Source organism: Elgaria multicarinata, chromosome 1 (genome assembly GCF_023053635.1).
Source record: "Elgaria multicarinata webbii isolate HBS135686 ecotype San Diego chromosome 1, rElgMul1.1.pri, whole genome shotgun sequence".
Lineage (NCBI taxonomy): Eukaryota > Metazoa > Chordata > Lepidosauria > Squamata > Anguidae > Elgaria > Elgaria multicarinata.
Genome location: NC_086171.1, coordinates 168,911,244 through 168,923,267, shown reverse-complemented (window position 1 = coordinate 168,923,267; position 12,024 = coordinate 168,911,244). Strand labels below are relative to the sequence as shown.

The 12,024-nt window shown below is 43.9% G+C and overlaps 1 protein-coding gene across 1 annotated transcript in view; it reads right to left on the bottom strand.

Moving 5' to 3' along the window:
- The window catches only part of MAPKAPK2 (MAPK activated protein kinase 2), a 104,145-nt gene extending 92,388 nt beyond the window's left edge, over positions 1-11,757 (bottom strand). The window contains exon 1 of the mRNA XM_063142906.1: positions 11,296-11,757. Coding sequence (XP_062998976.1) covers positions 11,296-11,556 — 261 coding nt within the window. The 5' untranslated portion in view covers positions 11,557-11,757. The remainder of the gene's footprint in view (positions 1-11,295) is intronic.
- Positions 11,758-12,024: the final 267 nt, after the last annotated feature.

Below are 12,024 nucleotides of genomic sequence, written 5' to 3'. Positions count from 1 at the left end.
CAAATGGTTAGTGAGCATGTTTAAACCATGGTTATGTAGCCACCATGGTTAGGAATGGTTCACTTGACACACTAGGTCATGATTCACATGATACACTAAATTATAGAGTTTATCTCAAAATGCTTAACCCACCATGGCTTAGCGTGTTGTCTGAACAGGGTCATTGTCACATCCCTGCTAATAAAAAAAAAAGTGCTGGCACTGAGACCCTGAAGCTCTGGATCTACTACACTGCCAAAAATCAGCTGTTATTAAAAAGTACATGCCTGGATATCCTTGTCAGAAAAGATGTGCATGCTATATAAACAACAACGAGAGGGGCCTCTCATGCTAACATTCTTCGTATAACAGAGCTTAAAATCAACAACCGAAAGTATACAAGTTCTGAAAACTAACTGCAGTTGCGAAGAACCTACTTTTGGATGATATGCCACAATGCTCCTTATATCTAATATCATGACTAGGAGAGGGGCATATGGGGAATGCATACAGATGACTAAAGCGAAGAGAAGTTGAGACTATTCTATACTTTCACACTGGTTAGGAGCCGCCATCACTCCAAACATGTCTCCATATAAATGGTAGCACAGATTCTAAAGCAGGAGAGGGCAACTTGTCAGCCAAAACATCTGGAGCACCACAATTCACATCAACCCTAGCCAGTATAGCCAAGGAGAAGGTATGTTGTGACTTAAAGGCCAAAACATCTGGATGGCTTCAAGTTGCCGACCCCGCTCTAAAGTAATAACTCTGAAATTGGGGGGCGGGGCGGAAAGAGAGAACCATCTGAATAATGAAATCCTATTCTTTTTATATACTCTAGAAGTGGGAATAATTAAATCAACAAATAGCAATGAAAACAATGGACCAGTTCAGATGTAGTATTCACAATCTCCAAACACTGCTAAACTATGATTACAGCAAAAGATGGGGGGAGGTGGAATTTGAACACATGAGGGAAGAAGGGAGTACATGAGCCCAAAACATATTCCCGATCTCCTAAACCACCACTTGAACATTTGGGAAGTTACATCTGAACTGGACCAATTTAATAAATTAGCAATTAAATCCAAATCCCACCCCAGCCAGAATACTAATGACATTTTTAACAGGTATAATGTAAAAATGTGTTTTTAGCATTTCCACAGTGTCTAAATCAAATGAGAAACCTAGACTGATTGAAATGTGCATTGTGAGTTCAAAATAGTTCTTCCACTTTCAATCTTACATAAAACATTTGATAGTAACAATTCCAGACAAAAAGGCACTCTTACATTCTTTTGTGAAAACACTCTTAGATTTAAACTGGTTGAATCCCCTTTGAAGCCAATCAGCAGAAATCCAAGTCCTTTGGCTTTGAAATATGTTGGGCAAACTGCCATTATGAAATGCAGGATTAAAAGACTGGGTTAACCACACCAGTGAAAAAAAATTTCAAATGACAAAATGCGATTCCCTTCAGGGATAATAAGCAGGTATATGCCCATCACCGTAAACAGTCCAACCATGAAAAGAGGGGGCACCGAGTTGGTAGCCAAAGACTCACAAGTTAATAATGGGCAGGTTTTGTTTTTCCACATTCTGCAGCAGACCTCTCCAACCTGTTGCCCTCCAAAAGTGTTGAACTCGAACTCCCATCCTCAGTGATAGGGATTGTAGTCCAACACATCTTGAGAACAAGATATGTTGGCTGTGCTATAGGCAGAGAAACAGAAAATCCCCAGATGTCACATAACAACTCAACGAGATGGAATAAAAACAGCTTTAACCGTACATAGATATGGATATCTCCTGTAGATTGTACGTTCTGTGGGCAGGGCCTCTTGTTTAAATACTAATGAACATAAACGTTAGTAATCAGAAATCACAATGGTGGACCACAAGGCTGTAAGAACTCTATAATGCAAATAGTACTTCAAGCAATCTTCAGTAACAAGCAGAGAACAAGCCAAAGTCCCTTGAAGGCATCTTTCTGACAATCTTCCTGACATTGGCTGTTTAAGTTCATTCTCATAGCTGGAGCTAGTTCAGAGATAAAACAGTGTCAACTTGCTCAAGACAACTCGCATTTTTAAGCAGCCCCAAACTTAGTGCTGTGTGCAATACACCCTAAAGAAAATTATTTGCATATGTCCAAGCAGGTTTAGCAGAGCCTCCAACAGCCTCTGCCCCAGGATACCTGAAATTCCTTTCATGTAAAGTTGAATTATGGAAGCCAGTCACACATTGACCCTGGATCTCACATAAAGCTTAGTTGTAAACACAGATCAGGGAAGAATGTACCATCTGAGACAACCTTTTCCTAATTCTGCAATCTGCGTCACATAATGCCAGAAGCTCATCTTCATTAAACAGGTTCAGGTAAAACCAGCACTGACCTATATACTCCAGATTTCTTATACCGTATTTCTTCAATTCTAAGACGCCATTGATTGTAAGATGCACCCTAATTTCAGTACCATCAACAGAAAAAAAAACCTTTGATTCTACGAAAAAATAAATTTCTTAGAATATCTTTTATGAGTAGAATTTCTTAGAAATTTCTTAGAATATCTTAGAAAGAGCTGGGTTTTGGTGCAACTGGGCTGGGAGGGGCTTAGGGGTAAGCAAAAAACCAGGCGCTTACCTTCCCAGCTCCTCTTCGCTCGCACAGCTCGTGGCTGCTGCAAGAGCTTCCTCTTTTGGCAGCCTACCTATACGAGGAGAGAGTCTACTTCAGCTGCGGCGTGAAAGCAGCTTTGGCGGAGCAGTGCTTCTTCGGCCTCTGGCCACAGGTTTTTCGGGCCACTTTGGCCCAGCATCCGCAGGCATGAGGAGCATTATCCTACCCTCCAGCGGACCAGGGAGCCGGGGATGACTTCCAGGTCCCACTCAGGCCGCGTACATGCCGGCCAACAGCGCAGGACCCACCAGAGCCGCGTGGGTGCACCTGCTGGGTACAACCCAGCCGGGCATCTTCCCAGCGCGGTAGCCAGGGGAGCCCACCCGGTGCTTCAGGGAGGGTGAGCCTCCTGACTGTTGGAGCCACGTGTCTTCCGGGCACGGATGACGAGGGCAGCCTGGAGCCGGCCCAATTGGGCCGCGTGCCTCCCGGTCAGCGTCGCGAGACCCGCCAAGGCTGCGTGGGCATGCTCACCAGTGCCTAGCCTAGCCGGGCGCCTTCCTGGAGCGTAATAATGGTGGCTCCACACTTGCAAAGCAATCTGGTAAAGTCAACATCTTGGAGCAGCCTGTTATGCCTGGCCCCAGCAGGTTCTCTGGGAGAGGATAGGCTGCGATTCTAAGACGCCATCAATTCTAAGACGCACCCCATTTTTAGAGATGTTCATATGGGAGAAAAAGTGTGTCTCAGAATCGAAGAAATACGGTACTTAAATACACTTCATTTCTTTCCATCAAAAAGTTCCAGCAGCTGGGGTGGGAAGAGATAAGGTGAGAACTATCATTGCAGGCTAAACAACAATGCATAGGTTTAAAGGTTGCTTCCCCATCAAACAAGCCATGCCACCAGGGTTTGGACAACACGACAAGCTATGGCAGGGCAAATTGCACCCAGCACACACCACAGCTTAAACAAGCCACTGTGGGTTGTTTAGCCTATGATGATAGTCCAAACCAGGTCACTACCTCATTTCTCAAACAAATGACCATATATGTTAATCTCAAACTGACGAAGGCAATACACTACAAGTCTTCCAAGGATCTTGGCTGGTAATAACTGTGTTGCATGAGCTATTTACTATTCTGAATGTCAATGGAAAGTTAAGAGTTTCCTGCCACTTATCAGAATTGCTTTCTAGAGAAGTGTCTATATCTGAACTGCTCCAGAGGCAACTCATTATCTGCAACAGGCCAAGGACAAATCACTACAGAGTGTTTTTCCAGTTTCGCTTTGTACTGCAAGGATCAGGAGCCAGCCAATGTTTGTTTGTTTTTAAAGTAAATAAATAAAGGAAATTAACTGCGAGATTTTTTTTTCATACTGCTGAGTTCCAATTCTTTAACAAGCTCAATCACTAAATATCTTTAATGCCCTGGTTACACTTGCATAAGAAGCTCACTGTTTTACTTAGCATAAACACACATGGACTTCGAGGATGGAAAGAAGGCAAGTGATATGAAGCAAGAGTCGTCATGTTTTGGACAACTTCCCCTGAAGGGCAAAAAGTCTTAATGAAACTGTCATGTAAGAGCACCCGAAACGGGAACAGATTTAGCAACAAGCCCTTTCTGTGGAATTCCCAACAGGGCCAAACATAACCAGAAGCAGTAATCTAATATTCATGAGGTTTACAATTGTTTTTCCTTTGAGGCAAAGATTGTTTTAATTCCCCTGAGTGCTTAAAACAAGAAACTCCAATGGAAAGCATCTGACGCGCAATGCCTGCATCAAAACTGAAATGTGAAATTGCAGGGAAAGTTTCAGCATCAGCTCCTGGCAACAACTTGCTCCAAACCTTTGTGGCTTCACAGGAAATAAAGCGAGTCCTGTCGCAATTTCCTGATACCTGGTTTGTTCAGTTATTATTTTTATGTTGACATTGCTAAATTGCTCCCTTATTCATAAATAGATACAGATAATGATTGAACGAAAGCAACACATTTCTATTTATATGCCGTACATTCATCTATATGCCCCCTTCAACCACTATATATTAAATGATCTTCCACAGATGAGCTGGGGAGGAAACTCCATAAGGCTTGACATAAACAACTGAGTAGCTTCATCTGCTAAAACTCTGAACTAACAATGCAGCAGTTCTAATAAAACCGAAAGGGGTCATTAAGGGATGTACAGCACTTTGAGCTGAAGTTGACACTTTCACCATGAGAGGAAAGGGAGGGAGTTAAAAGAAAAACTCTCCCATGGAGAGAAGGGCCAAAGAAATATTTTGTCTACAAACAATGATTGCCAGGATTTTACAAAACACTTGCCTCAGCTAAGATCAGGGTTTCACTCAGTAGAGGCTGGTGACTCTGATGTCAGTGTACTTCAGTTAGCTTCTTTAGAATTGTGACTAAAACCTAGAGCAGCTTCCCTGCCCCACTGACAATGGAGCTACCAGACTCCACTGATTTCACTGCCCTTGGCACAACTGTGTTTGTTATTATCTCAGTCAGTCCTGACAACACTGCAGCACTCTGGTGAGTCCACCATACTGAGATGTAAAGGCCCAAAGTCTTCCCACCCAGTTTAATTCACCTCAGTGCTCTGAATTTAGGATAGTGGTCTTAGGCAAGTCACTAGCTCTCAAACTCCCCATTTGCAATATGGGAATAGCACAGACCTCTCCTACAGGGTTGCTGCAAGGATGATTGAAATAAGGAAAGTGAAGCCCTTAGAAGACTCAAAGAACTACATAAATGCTGTTGCTTTTTATTATTCTTCAGTGGAAAGAAAAGGGCATACACAGGTGATGTTATCTGAGTTGCCCAAGGCAATATCAGAGACCAACAATAGAGATGGAACCCTCTGAGCACCTACTCCAGTTCACTAACTATGGGCCAAGACGGTTGCTATTATATACATTCCATCTGCATATGCCCCATATCAATAAGTAACAGAAGTTCTAAGAACAAAGTTTAAACACCCTGCAACTTATCACCCAACACTAATGTAATAAAATTCACTTCAATTGGCTCCAGATGATTAAAAAGTCAATGCTAGATTCAGCGCATGCCTGTAGCATTGTGCGCTGCTGTCGGCAAGATGAATGGAGCTTAGAGACCAGCACACCTTATCTTACCCCATATTTTAATGCAGGGTGGCCATGGAGATGCTGGCACATGCTCCTTCTCCACTGCCGGAACCCTCGTTCCTCCGATGATTTCACACGGGGGAAATGTTGGAAACTGACAATTTAGAATGGCTCAGGCAACTGCCAAATTGATTTAAGAGTCTTCTGTCAAAACAGAGGCTGAGCCCATTCATTTACAGCTTAAAGGGGGGGGGGAGAATTAGTGTGTCTCAGACATAATAATAGTGATAAATGTGCGTGTACTGAGGCAAAAGGCAGGAATCTGCCATTTGGCTGATTAGGTACAAAAGTATTTTCTACAGTCTCTTTTTAAGCACACACTTAGAGCCGCACAGAGCGATTCTGATGGAGGAACATGGCAGATTTCTCTTTCTATAAGAAATGCCTGTTGTTTTTCAGTTGCTTTTAAAACAGATGTTTCTGAAAAAGGGGAAATAAGGCTTAATTGCAACAGAAGGAGACTTCTTGTTTTTTATCTTTGCAATTAACAGGATAATGTATAGCATTTCTGAGCAGCTAATATGCGGGAGCAGGTCTATGTGCAAAACACAGGCTGTTTGCCTCTTCTGAAACAGAAAATATGTGCCTATCTCACCTAAGAGTTCACATTACATTTACAAAGGCATTCAAAGGGGGTGGGGGAGGTCTTTCCAAAATGGCTCATGCTCTCAAAGAATCATAGAATAGTAGAGTAAGAAGGGGCCTATAAGGCCATTGAGTCCAACCCCCTGCTCCACACACATGAACCAACTACATCACAGTAAATGAGCTATCATAAAGCTTTGTTTGGATAACAGAATCCAAACTCAAGCTTATTTAATAAAGGATAGGACTGCAGTCCTATACCTTGGAGTAAAGCCCATTGAACTCAACAGGGCTTATTTGTGAGCAGTGATGTGGCGCAGAAAATTTTCCAGCACTTTATTTTTCCATGGATAATTTTCCGTTTCATAAATTCCTTAGTAATAATGAATGAATGCCAGTTGCAAATACAATATTAGGCAAGCTTGGCAGTTTCAAAGTTGAAATTCATGTTTTTCATTTTGATTATCCCTAGCAAGTATGTGAGAGAATACGTATAAGCCTCAGTGTAAAACGGAACCAATAGATAGTGACAGTGAAACAGATGATGCCCCAACAACCTCAGTGGAAGACAGTTGAACTCTATTGACATAGATGAGTGGTTGTCAGCTTATCATCAACAGATCTTTGGGCTGCTAAAATTAATTAGTGTAGCCTTCCCCAACCTGATGCCCTCCAGACGTGCAGAACTACAACTCCCAGCATCCCCGGTAAGCCATGACTGAAGGATGCTAAAAGTTGTAGTCCAACATAACTGAAGGCACCAGGATGAGGAAGGCTGAATTAGTGTATCAATGGTTTTTGCTTTTTCTTACACTTAAACTAAGGGAAGTACATGCTATTGTCTTTATAACTTTTAAATCACAGTAAAAGTGCTTTCATCCCCCCCTCAGATTTTTGAGGTCAAATACTTGTAGTGTATTGGTACTAAAAACTATCATGGGGTACTTTTTTGAAACTTTATTTATTTTATTTGTATTAACCCAGGCAGCATACAGAATAGTCAGGAATACTTGGCGTTGCAGCCCAATAACATCTGGAAGTCCACATGTTCCCCACCCATTCTAAAGCCCACATTCCCTTACTCTTTGAAATAATGGTTATTATATGAGATGCCACATGAAGAAATGTCAATTAAAGTTAATACCATTTTCTTACTGGTGGATTCTACAGACTCTCCTCTCCATTCTTTTAGGTTAAGTTATCTCTTAAGATTGTGGGCTTGAGTTTTGTTGATACTTTATAGTTTTGTTTGTGGTTGGTTTACATTTGTTGTTTTAACATAAAGGAGATCCCTAAGGACACACGCTGATGATATGTAACAGCCACAAAAGCCAGCACCTTACTCTCAGTAGTATGTTGTGAACTGCATGTCAGCCTCACACACCCAATAACTTCTGAAGTGAGAAAGGCAGAGACAATGGATGTAGAAATATCACCTAAAATGTTAGGGATGAGAAGGCATATATAAAAACAAAGAACAAAACCAACTTTGAGATTTATGCAAAGTATTATGAGATCATTCAGACACGTGAAGATTTTGACTTCTGTAGCATTTACCTTGGAGGCCAGCCATGAAAAATATAAATCATTCAAATCAATGTCAGGAGGGAGATCAAGATGATCAGAGTAATTTTACAGTCTTGTCTTATACCCTTACAACAGCCCTGTGAGGTAGGTTTGCATTATTTCTGTTCCATAGATGAGGTTTCCTCACCTTGGACCAAGTGAGTGAGAAATCATCTATGAGGCTATGAAATCCTGAGCCTGGAGAGCAGGCTGTCCAATTTCAGGCTCAGATTAAAAATATCATTTTATATTTGTTTTAAGTGTTTAGGGTCAAACCCTCACAAAGCAGCCCAACATATAAAAATACAATCACTCAAATTTGACCATAAACAATGCTGGGATTAACAATACATTATCAATTGAAAAGCAGTATCAATAACAAATGATTTCCCTATTAAAACAATTCCTTGTAAGTGAAAAATATCCAAACAGGGAGATAGGATCTGTCCTAACTCACTCACACACTACTTTTCTACTTTCAAACAGGTGTTTTGGGTTTGTTTGTTTTGTGAACCACTTAGAGATTTTAATATATCAAGCAGTATAAAAGCATAATAAATAAAATGGGAAGAGTCAAACTGATCTTGCCATCTAAGGTGGTATGTGTGTTCCACTACCCCAGGACTCTGCCAGCTCATTCCCACTTCATTCTGCCAGCCCTCAATTCATAAAAACAAAAACGTAACTCACTCACAATATATCAGTGCTCAGCAACCCACTGAAAACATTGCCTTTTAGTGAAAAATGTTGTGGGCCAGAAACTTATGTGGTCTTATTTATGAAGTTGACTTCACTGTTGACATACAATGATCTAAGAGAAACTGGCTGAAGCTCAGCCTCTCACGGCTGAGCAGGGATTTAAATGCAGATCTGACTCACAATACTTCACGGGCCTTTCGGAACATCCAGCACCAGGTGATGGAGTAGATGAATGGTTGAATTTGGAGCAGGGAGTCCCAAGCTGAAATCTCTCCTTATCCTCCAGGTGGCTTCGCTTCTTGTGGAGTAAAACAAACTCATGCCCCACATTCATGCCCTCCAGATGCTTTTGGACTGCAACTCCAAATCCAAACCCATGAAGAGAGCACCAGGTTAGGGAAGAATAGCTTATACACATCATCTTTGCCTCAATTTCCATCTGTAAAATGTATCCCCTCTAAGCTCAGAGATACTTCCTATAAACACATTATAATGGACTATAAATGAAATCATCAAAACCTTAGCACATTTTCACAAGTGCTCAGAAATTATCTGAATGCGAGAGGGTTTTTACACAATGCAGTAGACAGATTTCTGAGCCTCTTGCAAGCTGCATCTATGAAAGCATGAATAGCAGAAATGCAGGATAGAAAACAAAAGGGGCATTTTGACACTTGGGCACACATCTTAACCAAGGTAGCGTTTACACACACTTTACAGGAAAAAGAGGTACTTTTAATGTAATGGGTGAAAATACCCTCATAGGCAACTCAGTCTCAACTACTACAATCCCTGATCATTGGTTCTGCTGGCTGGGGCTTATGGTAGTTGTAAACCAAAACATTTTGAGAGCACCAGGTTGCTTAACCCCTGGACCTGAATATACACTGGAATTTTAAAGGTCTCTCTTCTGCTGTTACACTCACACAGATTCACATGTGCTTAATAAGCTCCCCAAAGGTGCTTTTTAGTCAGTGTAGGTGCATGAAAACACTTTGGGAAGCATTTATAATAAAAGAACCTCATTGGAGGCAGCAAGAAAATCAAGCCACCTTAAGCTGGGCTCCCATTGTCTGAGTCGAGAGACACGTGAGCCGTCAACATACACATTAAGATGACAGTTTGAGAGATTCTCCATTTTCTTTCCCAAGAGGCTCATTTATTATGTGGGGAATTTTGATTTTGAAGTCCCTTCCTTTAGCAGCCTTTAGTGACTAGATTATCAGTCTTAGGAGAACATTGGTCATTAAGGGCACAATCCTCTGCTTATTTAGACAGGGTGGAAAAGTCCTACAACTCCCAGTATCCCTCCGGCCAGCCATGCCGGCTGGGGCATGCTGGGAATTGAAGGACTTTTATTCCCCAGTCAAAGCTTGCATAGGATTGCGCCCCAAAGCACTTCCCTTTCCACCGCATATCACGCATTCCTTTTACTGTCAAGCAGAAAACTGTTGCTGGTTAATTTCACGTCGTTCCCGGCTCCTCCCCTTCCCTTTATTCAAGCATCCTGGGGAAGAGGGGGGAGAGGCCCCAGGCAGTTATGAGTCGATGGCGAAACTTAACCGATTCTCTAAATTCCAGGAACTTTCTCCTGAACCGCTCGGGAGGCGTTGCCCAGAAATGGGACTTCAGTTAACTTGGGTGGGGGTGGGGAAAAGAGGGAACCTACTGTGGCCAAAATAACCGCCTGTGAATGAGGGTGATGTCTACATGACGTGCAATTTACGAGGGAATTTAATTCCCAACCGAAGCACACTCGGACCCGGGCTAGTGGTGTCTCAAGCAGCCTCAACAGCTGCTGCCCACGCAACACTCTCGCTCTCTTTCTTTTTCTTACCCTCCACCCCGGGTTCGGAATACGCAAGAGATTCAAGCAGCAGTAACCCCAGAGCCTCTGCAAATACACCGTCCGGAATCCGATCGTTGGCTGCTAGGAAACGGCAGGTCACAAAACACATCACAACTCCTCGAAAAGAGGGGAGGGGGCAAGAGAAAAGGATCAGATGCCCCCCTTCCTGGTCTCCTTTCAAGGAGTTTATTTACAAGGCTGAGAATATAAGCGTCTCTATTCGGAAGTAAGCCCCACTGAGTTGAACAGGACTTTCTTCAAGGCAAGCGAGTACAGGATCGCACCTTGACACGCTCTTTGGGCTTCTGTGGGGATCCCCCCTGGGGAACTCCTAGTTTGTTCAAATGCTGAATCTGCTTAAAGGGTTTTGTTGGTTAGGAGGAACAGAAAAATCCACCATGGGATTACATCATCAATAGCCCCTTTCCCCTTAGATAAGAAAGGAGGGGGGGAGAACTTAATGGTGAGTAACTGGACAACCCCTTGTAGGCCATAAAACAGTGCCCCCGTTCTAACTCCTATCATTGTGCGGGGATTAAACGAGACACAATACGCACGACGATCCACCGCCCCCTGACAGACAGACGTCACGCACTACCACGGAACAAGTTTTATTGTTCTACACCGGTCCATCTAGACCACGCAAGGTCTAGAAACGCCCCTTCCAGCGGGCCTTACAAAGCCCTATCCGGCCCGTGTTCACTCCGAAGTAAGCCCCGCGTACTTTTATTTAACTTTCTGGATTTCTCCAGGAGCACCGATAAAACTTTTTTCAAAAAATAGTAATAACAGAAAAGAACACAAAGAGGCCAGAGAGCCACTTCGGATCAGCCTTACCTTCAGGGCAAACTTGTCTCCCGTTTTCTTGTTAAAGATTTCCAAAACTTTCCCATTAATCCCCAGCCCCAGCACTTGCGTGGTGACCTTGTAATCGTCCGTGATGGCATTTTTCTTAATCGGGAGGACGGACTTGATGTGGAACTGGGGGAACTGTTGCTGCTGCTGCTGGGCCAGTTGTGGCGGCGGCGGCGGAGGGGGCGGCGGCGGCGGGTTGGGGAAAAGTACCTGCGGGTTCTGATTCTGAGAGTTGGACAGCATCGTCCCGTCCGGAGCCGGGGCAGCCAAGAGCGGTTCCTCCCTGCCCGCCTCGCCCCGCCTGCTCCTCCCTCTTCTTCCTCGCCTTCGTTCTCCGACGGTAGGAAGTTTGCGCCAAACAGCCCGCAGCCGATTCCTCGCCGCTTCTCGGCTGGCTGGAGCCGCGCTCTTTCTTCTTTGTGAACCGGCCCCCACGCGGGTCTTCAGAGCCGATCGGCCTCCGCCGGCGTCTCGGGGGAACAAGCGGCCGCCCCCTCGGAGAACAGCCCCCTCCCGCCCCAGCCCCGGCTCGGCCCCCCGCGCCCGGCTCGCTGACTCTTTCGAACCGCCGAGACAGGAAAAGGAATCGCTACAATGTATCAATCTCGTTCCTTCCCCGGGTCGGCTTCCCCTGCGCTGATGTCACAGCCTCGCGTTGACTGGCTCTGCCGGGTGGAGAGGAGGAGCCTCAGGCGGGTCTGGGCCAAGGAG